The sequence below is a fragment of the Eublepharis macularius genome, chromosome 18, assembly GCF_028583425.1.
Source record: "Eublepharis macularius isolate TG4126 chromosome 18, MPM_Emac_v1.0, whole genome shotgun sequence".
In the NCBI taxonomy this organism is placed as follows: domain Eukaryota; kingdom Metazoa; phylum Chordata; class Lepidosauria; order Squamata; family Eublepharidae; genus Eublepharis; species Eublepharis macularius.
This window is the reverse complement of record NC_072807.1, coordinates 20490858-20509249: the sequence shown is the minus strand read 5'-3', so window position 1 is coordinate 20509249 and position 18392 is coordinate 20490858. Positions and strand designations below refer to the sequence as shown.

The 18392-nt window shown below is 45.1% G+C and overlaps 1 protein-coding gene across 1 annotated transcript in view; it reads left to right on the top strand.

Annotated features, from left to right (window-relative positions):
* The window catches only part of IGF1R (insulin like growth factor 1 receptor), a 192476-nt gene that overhangs the window by 11123 nt on the left and 162961 nt on the right, over positions 1 to 18392 (top strand). Inside the window, exon 2 of the mRNA XM_055002168.1 lies at positions 9767 to 10312. Coding sequence (XP_054858143.1) covers positions 9767 to 10312 — 546 coding nt within the window. The remainder of the gene's footprint in view (positions 1 to 9766; positions 10313 to 18392) is intronic.

Below are 18392 nucleotides of genomic sequence, written 5' to 3'. Positions count from 1 at the left end.
GTGAGGACAGCATGTGGGGTAGTTATTGAAAGGTGGCCTTTAAAAAAAAAAAAAAATTCCTCTCCAGTGCATCTTCTCCAGCATCACTCACCTTAATGACTTCTTTTATCCCCCACCAAAACCTTCCACAGTAAATTCTTCGGACTCTTGGTCAGGAAGCTGGAGGCAGGGGAAGCCATCCTGAAAAATCTTGCTGCTGCCTGGTTGCTACTGCTGTCTTGGCTTCACCTTTAAAGTCCTTTTTAACCTGGCCACCCGCATGTCTAAAGGACCATTTCTTCTGCGGTTTCCAGCTTCAACTGGAATTACAGTTGATCTCCAGTCTACTGAGATCAGGAAATGGCAGCTTCGAAGGGCAGAATCTATGGTATATTTTAGAGTAAAGATGGGCACGAACCGTGAAAATTCTGAACTGTGCAGTTCATGGTTTGTCGCGTTTCATGAACCATGAATTTTCACAGACTTGCCCTGGTTCGCGAACTGGTTTGTTCGGTTCATGTCGTCGTCATCAACTGTGCTTATATACGGCTCTTCTAGACAGATTACTGCCTCACCCAGAGCTGTGAACAAGTTAGTGTTATTATTATCCCCACAATACAGCTGGGGAGCGGGCGCTGAGAAGAGTGGCTTATTCAAGGCCACCTACTGAGCTCATGGCAGTAGAGGGATTCAAACCAGTAGCAGTTCTTCGCTGCCGAACCACTTAACCACTGCGCTACAGCAGTTCTCTGCTATCACTTCTAGGTCACTTCCAAGTTAGCAGAAGGTCTGCAGAGAGCCCATTCACCCCATTGCCTAGGAAACAATTGGCGCCAGGCTGTCTGCAATGATGAACCGAAATATGAACCAAACGAACCGGGCTAAAATTCGTCACGGTTTGTGAGAAATGAGCTCCCACAAACTGCTGATTCACGAACCACAAACTGGCCCAGTTCGTGACAAACTTCGGTTCGTATTTCGGTTCATGCCTGCCTCTGCTGTAGAGTCTAGAAGAAACAGAAGTCATAGAATGACTTTTCAAAAACAAAATCCAACGGGAAGCTGCTGAATTGGAATTCATATGTACATTTGACTCAGTCAGGCTGGGATTGAATAGAGAGTATGAATGGTTATCTCATTATCAGAAGTAACTGACTTCCTTAACAGAAGCAAACTGATCTCCATATCAGAAGCTACTGTTTGCATCTACTCCTCCCTCCCCTCTCCACCTATATATCTGACCAGTTTCTTCTTGTTCTCCATGCATCTGACGAAGAGAACTGTGATTCTCGAAAGCTTATGCTACAATAAAGTTGGTTAGTCTTAAAGGTGCTACTGGACTCTTTTTGATTTTGCTATTACAGACTAACACGGCTAACTCCTCTGGATAGAATGACATTGTATCCCAGCTACCCTTTCTCCCTCCCCAGATACAGCCCTCAAATCTCCAGAAATTTCCCAAGCTAGTATTGGCAGCTTTAGTTTCTCTCTGTATATTCTGATGTGCTAGCTTCAGCTGGCCACCTCTGGGGTAGCATTGAGGGTCTGTGCATTCTCTACACTTTCTCCTGCTTTATGTAACAGGTGCCCCCAGAAGCTGGGGGAGGCTGCCATTCTTAGAAACGTTCAGGAGTTGCTATAAGGCTATGTTATTCACAACAGCTTTTCACAAGAGTTTTAAGTTTATTTATTTCATTTATACCCTGCCTTTCTCTCCAATGGGGACCCAAAGCTGCTAGCATTGTTCCCCGCTCCTCCCTTTTATCCTCCCAACAACCCTGTGAAATAGATTAGTCTGAGAGAGAAGGGTCCAAGGTCACCCAGCAAGCTTCCATGGCAGAGCAGGGGTTTCGAACTCGAGTCTCCCAGCTCGTAATCTGATACTGTTCACTACACAACACTAGCTGTGAGTAGCAGGCATATTATTAGGTGGGGTGAGTGGGAAATTGGGTTTTATTGGTACTTGGATATTCTTAATTGTATATTGAGAGCCTCGGGGAAAGGCAAGGTATAAATGTTTAAATAAAAACAGGGCAAACGTCATCTGGAGGACAAGATTTTTGCTTTGGGGGTCAACAGCGGCAAGCCCTTACAGTATACAAATAGCACCAAGCTCAACTAGCTTCCAGTGCGGACTTCTTTTTTCCCCCCGTCTGCAAACTCTGTCTTTGTCTCAGGGAAGGGTGGGAAGACGTATGTTCTAGCCGTCATGTTGAAGCTAAACAGGTGTGAGCAAGTCATTGCGAGATGGAAGACCTCCTGGAAAGCCGACTGTGTGCTGCCATGAATTCCATAACAGCAGAAAGCCTGGGAGTAATAAATATTAGTAAAGCATGTTCAATTTCTGGTGGCCCTTTTCCTTGCCCAGAGGTTCTGCTTCTGAATTTACTGTTCTTTTCCAGACTCATTTGCAAGGGAACTCGTTGCTATTTCCCCCTTCCTTCCGGCACAAATGAAAAGAATCGCACATCAGTGAATGCAGAACAAGTTGATATTTTATTCTGCATTTTTAAAGTGTTTATAAATCTGTGGCATTACTGAGCATCAGGCTGCACTTCTTACACATTTTTGCAAAGGCATGTCTGAATTTCCCATCAAGCCATCTAGAACCTTCTCTCCCAGGTCACACAGTTACTTCTTCCTCTAAACCTGGTGACCCTCTTGTGGGAGAATCGTGACCCGTTTCTGCATCCTAGTCTACAGTTCCTGACCCGCTGTTCTAGCCTATTGCCTCTGGATTTCTCAGTCGTTGGTGATGAACTCCGAACTTCTTTTGATAGTGAACGGTGTAGGAAGTTCCATCAGTAGAATAGTTTTTGAAGATGATCTTTTCTTCATTTCAGGTACAACAGTCTCAGTTGGGTGGCCTGGCATGTTGGTCTGGGTCATCTTTGAGCTGTCATTTCTCATGTTAAGTTTGCTGCCTATCCAGTGACTGGGCAGGCTAAATTTTCCGCTTTAAGGAAGGGGTGGGGTTATTTACACCTTTTCCGTCTTTCTGCTGCAGACTCTCAATTTGCCTCTTGTATTCCTGAGGGTCCCCTTTCTCTTAGGAGCAACATTTTTGGGAGATAATGTGGGAGGCAAGAACGTTTTGTTCTTACGATAGAAGTGCGTGAGCAGAAAAGGTAGCCTGGATCCAACCCTGGATTTCTCGACATGCCTGGACAATCAAAGGAATGTCTCTCTACATGTGCCGAACACAGACTCGGTTATGTTGGCATTAAGTTTGGTGTTTGGTGGGAAAAAGCCCCACCTCGGTTTCTTAGTAATGGAGTGGAGTAATGGAGAAACGGTTTCTTAGTAATGGAGTAATAGTAGTGGAGGTACTTCCACATTCTCGGAGACACCCTGCCAACTCTTCAGAAATTTTAATATGCAAAATGGCAGTTTGTTTGTGTACCTGTATTGCATGTACCTATATTTAATTGGTGCAAATATATTCAGGTATTTATAATGAACGGGGAGCTAGATAAGATCCTTAAAGATAGAGCTGTCTCTCCAAACTATGGTATTCCTCATTGCCATGTATGGATGTGAAAATTGGACAGTGAAGAAAGCTGACAGGAAGAAAATTGATTCATTTGAAATGTGGTGCTGGAGGAGAGTTTTGCGGATACCGTAGACAGCCCAAAAGACAAATAAGTGGGTACTAGATCAAATCAAACCGGAATTCTCCTTAGAAGATAAAATGACAAGACTAAGGCTATCATACTTTGGTCATACCATGAGAAGACAAGATTCTCTGGAAAAGTCAATAATGCTAGGAAAAGTGGAAGGCAGCAGGAAAAGAGGAAGACCTAAAATGAGATGGCTGGACTCAATAAAAGAAGCCACGTCCTCCAGTTTGCAGGATCTGAGCAAGTCTGTTAATGATAGAACGTTTTGGAGGTCTTTCATTCACAGGGTCACCATAGGTGGGAGGCGACTTGACGGCACATAACACACACATAATGAACAGGAGGTGTTCAGTGGCTTTATGAGAAGGCCACTTGGTCTGTGCAGACCATGATGTCATAGACATCATGCATCACGCTGTGACCTCGGAACCCACATTAATCCCCCCCACAAGACTGCTGACCAGAGATTGAGCAGTGGCACATAACAACTACGTGTATGGTGGCGGTGGTTAAATGGTTGCACATTGAAGAAGTTGGGGTGGCTGTTCAATCATATGCGTAGCAGAACCTCTCAACACAACTTGAGCATTTTGACAATTGGAGTTGATTCTTAGGTGTTGCCCCTCCTCGAAAGGAGGCTTCCACCTGGAAAAAAAAAGATTTCCTCTGATTCATTGCTCTTCCTTTCCAGTCCGATGTGGAGAAAAGCTGCATGTTTTCACAAAACAGGAACCGTCTTGGGAGCTGGAATAGTTTGCAATATAGCAGAAGTGCATTTCATAATCCAGAGAGCAAGTGAGGAAGATAGCATATGGGTGAATAAGCTTCCGTCACTACTGATATTAAAAGCTTTTCTTCTGCTGGTTTTAGTGGAATCTCTTTTGTAATTTTTTTTGCTGTTTTTTAAAAATTCTTGCAAATTTGGCATCCAGAAATGAAGTCCATTCTGCAGTCTTAGAACACTCCAGGGCTTAGGTGGGGTGTTTGTTGGTTTCCTGCCCTGGTATCGATCAGGCCCATTTCTTTAACTAAATAACAACAAACTGTTCTTCAATCCAAACACAATCTGCTATTAAATCACGGGGCTGATACTTTTCAAGCAGCATTTATTATTAAAGTTACCATAATGTGACCTTGAACTTCCTCCCCCCCCCCCGCCTTCCCATTCAAGATGCATTGGGTTTTATCTTAAAGGCACAAGCAAACTTTTAGGACTGCAGGAAAATCCGGTGTTGGGTGACCCATTGGGAATTGCTGACCTAAAATTAAAATACCAACCTCTTGGGTGCAATCTCAGGATTCTCCAATATACGCATGATTTAAAGAGCATGAACTGTAATGAAGGAAATTCTGTTTTACAGAGATGCGAATACTTGGGGGGTGGGGAGGTTTAATGGGAAAAAAATGAGGTTTTTTTAAATCTCCAAGGACTTTTTCAGTATTTCCAGTGGAAAGTTTGGGGAGCACTGGAGAAGAAAATTGCTAGGAAACATTCTCCCTTTTTTGGAATGAGTGAAGTGTTTTTGAAGACACTGACGATTTTTGCCTGACAGTCTACTTTACAAGACAACTTCCCAGGACTCTCTTGCTTCTGACTTTACCATGGAGCCCCTTCTACTGTTACGTCCAGCTTCTTAGATTGCTCTCATGACAATTTAAGTAGGGAAGTGCCTGTTTTTTTTGTACCAAAAGAAGTTTTCTAGAAGCTACCATGCATTTGCTGAGGTCTCTGCTGTTTGTAAGAGCCCCGTGGCGCAGAGTGGTAAGCTGCAGTACTGCAGCCCAAGCTCTGCTCACGACCTGAGTTCAATCCTGGCAGAAGCTGGGTTCAGGTAGCCAGCTCAAGGTTGACTCAGCCTTCCATCCTTCCGAGGTCAGTAAAATGAGTACCCAGTTTTTCCTGGAGGTAAAATGTAGATGACTGGGGAAGGCAATGGCAAACCACCCTGTAACAAAAAGTCTGCCAAGAAAACGCTGTGATGCGACATCCCCCCATGGGTCAGTAATGACCCAGTGCTTGCACCTTTATCTTTTACCTGCTGTTTGTAGCCTTCCTCGCAACAACAAAATCCGAATAAGAAAGGGTTGTGTGTGTGTGTAGTAGAAAAGAGCAGGAGTCTAGTAGCACCTATAAGACTAACGAAACTTGTGGTAGGGTATGAGCTTTTGTGAGTCCCAGTGACTCACGAAAGCTCACACCCTACCACAGATTTTGTTAGACTTATAGGTGCTACTGGACTCTTGCTCTTTTGTACTGCTACAGACAGACTAACTCTGCTCATCTTTGTATATGTGTAACCGTAGAAAATCTGTTTTGATGTAATCTTGATCAATATTCCTGGCTTACTGACCCTTGTAAATGTGCAAGCCGCTTCTGGAAGACAGCATTCGCCTTTTCCTAAGGCCGTTGCAAGCGTGCTCTTTAAAGTCTCTGTAGCATAAGGGTTAATTGAAGACTCCACCCTACAGCCCACTTAGGTTTCAATGGGGAAAAATGAAAAATGCTTTGAATTTCTGAAATTCCTGACCCTACCAGTTCACTGGATGAAGCAGCAGGGTTTATTCAAGGGAGACTCCCTTCTGTAGCATCCCCCCTCCCTTCGCCTTCCTGAGATGCTGTTTCCAAGATTTATAGGGGTTCTGATTGTTTCTTTTCTTTTATAATGAAAGGCGGCCTTTGAAGAGCGAACTGCTGCGTTTCCTGTTGCTGTAGCTCCAGGCTACGAAGAGAACAGGATCTCGAAGCTTTAGTCACTTGTTCTGGGCATTTGCCGGGGAAGTCCTTCAGAGAAGAACATGTTTCCTTTTTGGAAGCCATTCCGCACACTTTGTGGAATGAGCATGTGAATGGGGTGTGTGCGTAAGATTTCTACATCAGACTACAAACGGGGAGGGTAATTTTTATTTTAAAAAGCTTCACTAAGTTTGAGGGGGGGGGGAATCCCTGCATGCAACAATCTAGCACAACAAGGGAGGTGCTATGCAGTCCTCCCTGATGTGTTAACTTTCTACATGCAAGGAGTTTTGTTACATGTAGGAGAAGAGTTGAAACTATTGGAATGGTTCCATTTTCCATGTGGCCTTAATGGTCCAGTCAGCATGTAGTTGCTACTTGTGATGGAGGTTCAAGGATTGAAGGTCAACCACTTTTCTATAAAGGAACCAGTGTGGTATTGTGGTTAAAGTGGAAGAAGACCCATATTCAAATCACCATTTGGCTATGGAAGTTCACTGGGTGAACTTGGGACAGTCAACTTAACCTACCTCACAAGGTGGTTGTTGTGAGGATAACATGGAGGAGAAGAGTACAATGATTATAAGCCACTTTGAGTGCTCGTTGGGGAGAAAGGTGGGGCAAAAATGAAATAAATATCCCTCTTATCAAATGTAATGTACTAAGTGAAATAAAAAGTACTAAATGAAATAAGTAATTAAATAAGGGGTGAGCAGTCCCCACAACACAGTCATCATAGGTGACTCCTGAATAATTTGTTTCAATCCTTTTGCATGGCTGCAGTTTTAAAAATCCAGCTTCTTTGGTTTGTCTGGGGTTGAAATGTGTCACCTCTTCCAAGAATGGCGCATGTTGCTCATGAAAGCAGAAACTCAAACTCTCAAACCCTCGAGCATAGGGGAGGATATGGAGTAGCAAAAATACCACATTTCTGCACTGCATCACTCAGCTTAACCTACTTCGCAGGGGTGTTGTAGAGATAAAATAGAGGAAAGGAGAACGATGTAAGCTACTTAGGTTCTCTGTTGGGTTGAAAGCTGGGGTCTAAATAAAGTAAATAACTAGTACCAGACTGCCAAGGTTTGGGGCTAACTATCAAAAACTACACAACTATCCTCAGATCAGCAGTTGAGGTACTATTTTTTGATTGTGTGAATTCCCTGTTCTCCCACCCTGCCCATGGGCACCGACGTGTTTCCCTTCTCTATTTTTTATTTGCTTTTCAGGAATAAGATAGCACCTGTTACATACATAAAAACAAACGGCACAGATTTCCTTGTCTGGTTGGTTTGGATTTGTATTTTTCTTCCCCCGGTGCTTAGGGCCAGTTTCAAAAATATTGAAGAGGAATAGCTCAAAAATCAAAAAGAAAATCCATACATTGAAACAGCATTCTTTTCTCTCCTTCTCCAGTTTCTAGACACCAAATGCTTTTCCTAATTTTAAAGGAGGGAGATCATAAAACTGCTTCTGATTTGTATTCACACAGAATTCTGAATTGTATTCACACTGGATTTAAGGATGGAGAAATTTACTAGGAATGTGCCGTGATATTTGAACGGGGAGTTGTGGAGCTTGCGTCGGAGATGGGGGAAGAGCAATGTTACTTTTTGTCGGATGTGTTTTGGAGCTTAAAACTTTGTACTATTGTGCAGCTGTGGCTGGAATTCCTGAAATTGAAGGATGGTTAGTTAGAGTACATTTGTCTGTCGAGTCTTTTTGCTATCTTGTCAGGTATGTTTTGTTGGGGGAGGTACTGCAGTTGGCTTGGACAAAGGTAATGTAATCCAAACCAGTGTATGGAGGGCATTAGAAACTTGATTTTTCTCCGGGCGCTGTAGCATTTCGTCGGCTGATAGCAAGAAGCATGGAGGAAAAACTTGTAGTCCTGTTGACTTTGAAGATAGTTATATAAATTCTCTGAACTATGTAGTGGTGAGCGAGGGTGGAAGGAAACGACAGCGTTTTGAATGAAGAGCACTGGTTTTGTATTTTGGAATACGTAGCACAGTACACTCTCTCTCTCTCTCTCTCTCTCTCTCTCTCTCACTCCCTCTCTGTGTAAAGTGCGGTCCAAAGAAAACACAAGGCAGCCAAAAAGAAACTGTACTACTCTTTGAACCGGGATCAGTTAGCTTTTGAGTACGAAGGCGAACAAAACCGGGACAGCCTCCTCATGTTGCCGTTAGCTCTCACTGAATGGTTGAAGTTTAGGGAGCAGAAAGGCCCAATCCAGTTGTCCCAAAATAGCCAGAAAGCTATTTTAAGGTGCAAATTTATACTATAGAATATTAATTTCTTCAAAGAAATCTCAAGTAATTTTCTCAAAATCCCCCCAAGAGTCCTGATGTGTTTCAATCTTGAAGCTCCTTAAGGAGAACTGATATTACATTGTGGTGTACACAGAATATCTGCCTTAAAATGGAGGGGAGGACTAAGAAAGGTGGGGTGTAAATTTTCTCAGTATTTGATTCCTGATTGCCAATTTACCCGCCTCCCGCCTTATCAGCCACATTTGTTTTGGAGCCAGTTTGAGCCTAGAGCCACTGGCTACCTTGGCATCGCAGTGCCCTGTTTCCTCTGATCCTGTTGGCTTCCCTCACACATCTCTTAGCCTTCAGTCTTAAAAGGCTCTTTAAAGCCCAAGGTCTCACAGAGTCAGTTAAAAGTAATCACAGTCAGGGCTCACTTCGAGGGAGGACGCACAGGAACGCAGTTCCGGCAGGTCCCCAAAGAGGTCATATGTCAGGTGGCCCCGCCCACCTGACTCCCAGCCATTTTGGGTCCATTTTGGCCTGGATTGGGGCCCAAACGGCCTGGATTAGGCCTCTGACAGGTAGTGGATCACTCTCCCACTCAGCAGCGGCCCGATCCTGACCATTTTGTGCCCCTTTTCAGCCATTTTCAGCCCCTTTTTGCCATTTTGGGCCCAATTTCGGCCCTGAATGGCTAGGATTGGGTCCAAAACAGCCAGAATAGGTGATGTCAGGGGGTGTGGCATATGCAAATCAGTTATACTAATGACACACTTCCGGTGATGGCAAGAGGCGTGGCATATGCTAATGAGTCATGCTAATGAGTTATGCTAATGAGTTCCTCCAGCTCTTTTTCTACGAAATGACCCCTGATCACAATACTAACATAACTGTGCAAAGGCATTGTGGTGTAGTGGTTAGAGTGTTGGGCTAGGATCGGGGGCCAAGACTGGTTGGTTGATGTAAGTTGTATGCACGTGGATAGGCAAACAAGGCAAGTCTCTTGCCACATCTTGGAACACGGGTGATATTCTACTGATTGGACAACTCTTATTTGAAATGTTACTGAACTGGTGCCCCATTAAGCTACATGTGAAAAAGAAGACATCATCTGTAAAAATTGTAATCACATTTGTCTTTTTCTCCTCCCTCACCTCTGTGTGTTTATTTTTTAACAGTCTGTGGGCCGAACATAGATATTCGGAACAGCATGCAAGAACTGAAGCAGTTGGAAGATTGTACGGTGATCGAGGGGTTTCTCCGGATTTTGTTGATCTCCCAGGTAGACGACTTCAGCTCCTACAGCTTCCCGAAACTTATCGTCATCACAGACTACTTGCTACTGTTCCGCGTGGCGGGTCTGGAGACCCTCAGCGATCTCTTCCCCAACCTCACAGTCATCCGTGGCAAGAACCTTTTCTACAATTATGCACTGGTTATCTTTGAGATGACCAACCTCAAAGACATTGGGCTGTACAATTTGAGGAACATCACTCGAGGAGCCATTCGGATTGAGAAGAACTCCGACTTGTGTTACCTCTCCACTGTGGACTGGTCACTCGTCTTGGATGCGGCGTCCAACAACTACATCGTAGGGAATAAATCACCGAAGGAATGTGGGGATCTCTGCCCCGGCACAGCAGAGGGGAATTCACGGTGTAAGACAACCTACATTAATGACGAACACAGTCCCCGTTGCTGGACTTCAAACCACTGCCAGAAAAGTAAGGATTAAGGGTTTGTTAAGGGTCTGTTATGTTTTCCTACCTTAAATTATTTCCTGTAGATAGTATTTAATACTTTCTCTGTCTACCCCCACCCTCCTCCTTCAAGAGCTCATATTTCCATTGTCAACTCTAATAGTGACTGGAGCTTTATCACACTGTGGTGAGAAATAACAGTTTAAACCCATTGTGTATTCCGATGGAAAACATGCTTGACTGTTGGTATTGAACCATTCAACCTCTTCTGAAAGGGAGAGGGAAGAGAGAAGGGCAGGTTCAAACCGTCCGCACGATCCAAGTGGTAAAACATTTGTATGCTGCTTTTCCAGGCTTGCTAGTGCTGGCTTAGACTGTATCGCTCTGGAATCTCTGAATGCTCCATGATAATGAAAACTCCACACGTTTAGGAAAAATAGCATTATCAAGAGCTGATGCCTCCTTCTGCATTAGCCAGCTTTCAACATGCTTAATAGGAGAAGGGCAGCCCTTTCTGTCTGCAGGGTGCAATGGTTTAATCTCAAGAAAAGGCATCACCGTATGTGTTGATTGTACATACCGGCTATAAGTAGTTTCAGGCGCGTTTTGGTCTGCAGTAGAAGAGTGAGATTGAAGTCCAATAGACCAACATGGTTTCCAGGTTATAAAGCTTTCGAGAGTCAAAGATCTGACAAAGGAATCTTGACTCCTGAAAGCTTTACACCCTGGAGATTTGGTTGGTCTTTAAGCTGCTGCTGGATTAGTGTCTACCCATAAGTAGTTCAGTATGTGCCAGTAGGGTAGTTAAATGATGCAGTATTTAGGGGGGCACTTTTGCATGGGCAGCGTCGATCACGGTGGCGCAGGTTTACAGCCCATGTTCACCATCTTGGCCCTGATTTCACGGCAAATGAAATCCAGTAACAAACATCTGGGCAAATGGTAAATTAGGAGGCAGCTGCATGCAGGTGGCTGCGATGAAGTTACCTGAAATTTGAGATAGGAGCGGAACATAGGGGTTCCCTGCCTCTCAACCCTGCCTCTTACACGGTATCCTGTTTGAAGAAATATATTACCCCTGGCTCTGAGAAAAGCTGCTATTTCTGTAGTTTTCTGTGTTATTTCTTTGTTGAAATATAACGCTTCCTGGTTCTTCGTGGTTAGATCTCTCAGAATGATATTGCACTTGTCTCTTTCGATAGTCACGGATGGAAGCGTTTCTTCAGTACATACTGTGGGTAGTCTTTAGTACGCTCACCATCTTTTGATAGGTGAACTCGTGTAAAACTGCCCTTGTTAGAAATCTTGTACTCATCACTTTATTGTTGCTGATTCAAATTGAACGAACACAGTCGAGGCCAAGAGGGAAAAACGGGGCAAGCCCGTTTGTCGCTTAGATAACACAAATTGGACCCATTCTTGCGCTCTTCATGGCGTCGCGAGCTGTGTCCTCAGCGGTATTTCAGGCATGCACATCATCTAGCCCACATTGCCAATAAAATGTACAACAGCCTTGCGAGGTAGGGCAGTGTTAAGTCCTGGGTTGCAGACTGCTGGAACGGAGGTTGACAGCCAAAAGGTCTACTGTGAGAGCTAGTGTGGCATAGTGTTTAGGAAGTCAGACTAGGAGACCCAGGTTGGAATCTCCACTCTGCCATGGAAGCTCACTGGGTGAGAGAGTTACGCCCTCTCAGCCTAGCCTACCTCACAGGGTTGTTGGGACAATAAAGTGGAGGAGGGAAGTATGTCGTAAGCCACTTTGGGTCCCCATTGGGATGGAAAGGTGGGATATAAATGAAGAAAATAACTTGCCTTGTACTGCCATCAGCTCTTGCTCCAACTGGTCAACGTAGTTGTCATATCAAGGTTCTGATGTGTCCCTGATGGATTTTTCTGCTTTCTCTTAACTCCCTCTAGTCTCTTTTTCTGTGTGGCAAATGGGCACCTCTGCTGCAGCTTGACGGAAGGACCAGGAACAGTTATGTGGTGGGTGGATATAGTTAAGCCAGGAGCTGTCATTCTAGAGTAACGAGGCATCAGATCGTTTGCTAGCGGATCCGGGATTATTGTGGCCCTGGTAGTAGAGATGTACTCCTGTATCATAGTGAGTCTTGCCCCTTCCCTGATGTGTGTGTTTTTTGTAGTGGGACTTAAAACATGCACATCACAATGTATTGATTTTTAGAAAAAGTCGAGGTGTGCTTGTAGGCAGTAGTGGTAGAAAGGGGGCTGTAGCTGAAAGCAGATACGTGTTGGGCACTGCACTTCGGAGTGCTCTGTGAATTTATTTTAAGGACATTTTTAGGGAATGTGAGGGCTTGAAACTTTAAAAACCCTACTAGATTTCTCTGGCCGTTACTGGAGTGGGCCAAATTGTATGCCAACAGCAGGCAAGCAAGGATTTGATCACAACAAAATTGTTAGAGGATTGGATGATTTTCATTGATAGGATGTAGCAATGTTGTTGTTGAAGGGGGAAACAACCTGCAGCGATGTTGTTCAGGGGGCTAGAGATAGCAAGTCTGAATTGTAAGGGAGAAAACTTGCTGCTTGTGAGGCATGCACTGGAAAAGAACTGCTGCTCTTTCTTCAAGGAAAACAGGAAGGGAAGTATAAATGTTCAATTGTTCAAAAGACAGCTTCTGGTTTGGTTGTTTGAGCGTTAGCAGAGATGGAACAAGGGGACACTCGAGCACAGCGGAACGTGGTGGGGAAGCGGACGGACGCTTGCCGTTTTTATTGTCCGATCATAACCGTGTTGCTGTGCCGTACCTCTTGTGTTGCTTAAGCCAGAGCAATAATTTTGCAAGGCTGATGTAACTTTGTGGTTTGCTGTGGAGCCTCATGGGGATCCAGTAGTGCATCCATGCGCTGGTGCAAGAATGTGGTGCGATGTTCATCTCCTTCCTCTCCTATGCTGAGGCTTGCCTAGAAGGATCAGTGTTTCACCATATATTAGCCGTGCGAGCGAAACCGAACCTTCATGATCAGATTCGTTCTTACCCAAGATACTGGGGAGCAGCAGCGAAATCAGTGGTGCAAAGCATTCCAGATATCCTACAGTGTATGCTGCTGGCCTGTTTTGTTTTCGTTTTTAGAAGTGTGTGATCGAGAATATGACCTGTCCCTTGTGGCATTGACACAGCATTGGAAAAACTGCTGACCAGTCCATGCAGATGCTGAGATTGGTTCAGTTGTCAGATCCAGGCTCGATGGACTTTTGGATGAAGTGAGGTCTGAACACGTACCTTGCAAGTTTAAACCTAATAAACGTTTGAACCGGGAATGGGAGACGGGAGAGAAGGAGAGTCCTGTCTTTTCCTCTGTGGAAGACGAGCAGTGCACGGCAGAATGATCAAAAAGGCCAGGATAGTGTAGTGGTTAGAACATCAAATTAATATCTGGGAGACACAAATTCAAATCCGCACTTTTCCCTGGAAGCTTTCTGGGTGTCTTTGGACCAGTCACACTCTGTCAGCTGCACCTGTTTCACAGGTAGGGTTGCCAGCCTCTGGTTGGTAGTTGGCGATCTCCCGGAATTACAACTGATCTCCAGGTAATGGAGACCAGTTCCCCTGGAGAAAATGGCTGCTCTGAAAGGTGAGCTCTATGGCATCATATCCCACTGAAGCCCCCCCTCCACAAACTCCGCCCTCTCCAGGCTCCGCCCCCCTTCTCCAGGAATATCCAAACCTGGACCTGGCAGCCCTATTCCCAGGGTTGTTGTGAGGATGAAATGGAGGAGAAGAGACTTGTAAGCCACTTGAGATCCCTTAGGTGGCATATAAAAGAAGTAAATCAATAAAACGATCCTGTCCTTGTGATAAAAGTAACTTCCAGAGCATAGTTATGATCACCTCTGCAAAGCCCACTATAAACTTTGGAGCATATCTTCTTCGTTCTCCTCGTGTCTCCTCTCTCCCTGCTGCGGAAAGCCTTTGCATTGCTAACGGCTTGGAGCAGGGACTCGCACTTTGGAGTCCATTGCTGTTGTACGTGCGTAAAAATACCGTGTTGCACAGTATTATTTATAACTGCGTTACATGCAGGTCTTTTTTTCAGGGGGAACGCGGGGGAACGGAGTTCCGGCACCTCTTGAAAATACTCGGCAATGGTGCTTGAAAATAATATAACTTCAAAGAATCCCGTGTGTGTCTTCCTCGTTTCCCTCTTGAGAGTTCCGCCACCTCTTTTCCCAGAAAAAAATCCCGGGCTACATGTTTCACAATCCATAACTAAGTACCTACATGGATGATATCAAAGAATGGCAGGGCTGCCGGATTCCTCCTGCATGCTTTCAAAATTTGGTGTGTTTTTGGGTGGCGTTTCTTTCCTCCAAGACCACCTCCCCCCCCCCCCCCCCAGGAAGCTTGGATCCAAGTCTGTCCGTCCTTGTTGAGACCTTTCATTAAAGGATATCAAGTGGGTGGGTAAGCGCTGTGTGGGAACATTTGGTTCTTTTTGAGCAGGCCTGCCTTGTTTAATTTTGCCATTGAGGAGAAGCCGGTTTATTGCAAACAAAGGGGGGGGAGAACCCTTGGCTTCCTTCCGCGCGTAACACTCTCATGGAAACAGCGTGAGAAGGAGGTAGGTTCAAGCAGCACAGTAACCCTTTGACATTTTTATAGCGATAACCAAGAGGGAGACTGAGTGTGAGACGTGCTTTGTTGGTGTGTGTAAAAAAAGATTTCAGATTTTGGGGAAGGAGTAAGTTGTGGTGCCCCGCATCTCCCCGTCCCCTTGAAACAGCTTCCCTCGGTTCCCGCGGGTCTCTGTGGGGCTGCTCCGGCAGCATTACTCTTTGCTTTTCTTCTGGTGCTGCGGAGAAGATGCCAATTGTGTTCGGCTTACATCTCCTTTTGGCAGCCCGGCCGGAGAGTGATGTTGCCATTCCGGATTTCCGGAAAGGAGTGAAGTGTTAGGACTGTTGCCAGCGGCGGTTGGATGAGTTCTCTTCCCCCCGCCCCGCTCCCCGCTCCTGTTTTTATTTATTTATTTATTTTAAGGGAAGGGCAAATTAGGATATGTTGGGAGGAAAGCTAGTGCCCAGCATACATTCATCTGGAGAATAAATACTAGATTTTTAGGGTTGCAACTTTGAGCTAAAACATCTTTTTAAAAAATGGTTTTTGTTTTGAACAGTTGTCATGTTTGAAGCAGCACACCCCCCCCCCCGGCATTACTGGGTGTGCGTGTGTGTGTGTGTTTCAAATCAAACTTTATTTGAAGCAGTTTTGGTATCAAGGACGGGACTCCCTATCTGATAGGTACCAGCAGCAGATGTTTCCTGCAGCTGTCTAATTCTCTATGGCTGGGGGTGTCAAACGTAAATTTGGGAGGGGGGAGCTCTTGCATCTTTCAGAGCCCCCCCCCCCCAGCAACTTTATCATAACTCCGCACAAATTAAGCTGAATTGCAGCCAGGGCCAGAAAACCAGTGTTGGAAGCTGGTGCCGGGCTGTTTCTAAGGGCCAAACTACAAGTGACGAATGACACAGGTTGGACACTTGTCAGCTTCCCTCAAGTTTTGATGGGAAATGTAGGGCCAAGCTACACATGACGAATGACACTTGAACAGCAAGTGTATTTCTCCCTGTTCACTTGCCCTCCACTCAGTCCACTTGCCGTTCAAGTGTCATTCGTCATGTGTAGCTTGGCCCGTAGGCATCCTGGTTTTACAGTTTGGCTCTCCATTACAGCTGCAAGACCAGGATGCCTACATTTCCCATCAAAACTTGAGGGAAGTGTCCAACCTGTGTCAGTCGTCACTTGTAGCTTGGCCCTCTGAGAACCCAGTTGGCATCTGGGAGGAAGTTCAGATCTGGACTTTGCTGCAACCTTTTTTTTTCCTTTTAATTTTATTTAAATACACTAAAAATCACCTAAAACAAAGTACACAGATATAAACACCTTAGACCCCCAGAAAGAGTAACTGAGTTAGTATACTGGCTTCAGATGGAAGGACGGTCAGAAAAGAAAACCGGAGTCTATAGTCTTTCCTTCGTGCTAGGGTGCCTCTGACTTCCAGATAGTTGAAGACAGGATTCCAGTTTTCTTTGTAACTGTTCCGTTGCTCACTGTGTTGCGAGCTACAGAAAAAGGGATTATGCGCCATTTTCTCCAAACTCAAATCTCCCAAAGTTTCTCATGCCATCTATCCGAGGACGAGCCAACTGGATCTGACCAGAAAGCAGCAGTCGTCAAAGAGACCCACTGCTAGTAATTTGGAAATAAAGTTTCTTATCTTTTTGGGAATTTGGATATCATTCCGGATAGCAACTACAAACAGACTTTGCTGGAAACTTGAGGCATGTCATTCACTTTCAACCTCCATCCCCCCTCCGCAACATGAGAGCAACAGTATTTCCTTAAAGGCTTTTCCAAAGACAACAAGATAGTACGGGTGAAGCTGTTGTCAGTGCACTTAAACATTACCTTTATTCAGAACTGTTGGCTTGGGGCACCTAGCCAGTCATTGCTGCTTTAACACCCTGTGAGAAAGGCCTCATGGCTTGTCAGGGCGTTCTGCTGACGGATTGCTGGATCCGACCAGAAAACTGAGTTCTTCCAAATAGTGTGATGAAAGCCTTCCGTGGCATTTGCTTCTGTCAAGGTGCAGCACATTTTGGGCGGATGCAGACGCAAATGTGTAGGAAAAAATGGGATGACCCCAGTCGTCTTTAGCTGGATTGAGGCCATTTCCACACATGTTGAATAATGCACTTTAGAAGTGGATTTTGTATTTCACACACAAAAACCCAGTTCCAAATGGTCACTTAAGAGCATTGAAAGTGCATTATCCAACATGTGTGGAAGCAGCCTGAGTTGGCCCGGTTGGAAGCCGTCACTGTGGCAGCGATTCACGTCAGTAGAAAGTTCGTCCAGTGCAGTCTTTTCAGGGCGGCTCAGATCAGCCGCAAGGCGCCCCCGAACACTTGTCTTTTTTCCTCTCCTCCAGCCCCACCAAACCCTGTTCTTTGTCCTTTAGAAAATATTGAATCTATGTAAAGTATGTAGGCATGACTGCGGAAGGGGAGGGCAGTCTCCGAGTCCTCAATTGGTTCCTTCTTCTCTTTTATTTATAATCTCCGTCTTGCTCAGAGGAATGCAGAGAAACCCCCATAGCAGAAACTTTAAAGACCAGTGGATGTTAAAAAACAAAAAAACAGTTGGCAACCTCCTGACACCTCTTCCCCCTGCAGCTTTCTGTCATGTGTTAGCAAGGACAGGGCTGGGCAGATAGGAGAAGGCCCCAGTTCCAGGGGTTTGTGTGCTGGGAAAACTGGAGTCAAAAGATGTATTGAAGACATTCTTGGGGTGGAGGATAGAGCGCGCTCCATTATACTGCTGTCCCATATGGGTGAATGGTGGTCATTCTTACTGGTGCAACTGCACTTGAAGATACCGTTGCGCAGCTGCAAAATCCATCTTCCGCCCCCTGATAAAGGGCGGGGGGGGAGTGTTTCAATGCGTTAAAGCCCCCCAGCAGTTCATAAACACACGAAGCTGCTGTCTGCTGAGTGGTTTATCAAGGCCAGTGTTGTCTGCTTTGACTGGCAGCAACTCTCTATGGGTCTTTCCTATCAGTTGCTTCCTGATCCAGTTTTAGCTGGAGATGCCAAGGACTGAACCAGGGACCTTCTGCGTGCAAAGCAAATGCTTTGTTGCTGACCCACACCCTGTTGATGCCACCTCAATGTTCTTCCTTCCCCACCTTGCCTGTCCGACTGTCAAGGGTTTTGCTCGTATGTATTTCAAGCCATGTGCTACCAATATTAGTTTCTTGAAACAAGATCAAGCTGTTATATACAAGAGCAAGTTCGTTGTAATCTGATAATTGGCAATGTTGGAAGCTCAACTGGACCACTGGTATTCGCAGTAAACAATATGGTGGAGACCAGATGCAAGGGCCCACAGCTTCTCTTTAATTCCTCTTGGAACAGAATTCCCAAGGGTGTGAAAAATTTGCAAAATGTGAATAATTGAAAGTATATTGTCCCCTCCCAGCCATTTTTTGTATTGGTCGTTGATTAACTCACCCTGAATGAAAGTGGTTTTTTAGCGCTTAAGGTTGTACCAAGTTCTCCATGTATGTTCTTGGTAAT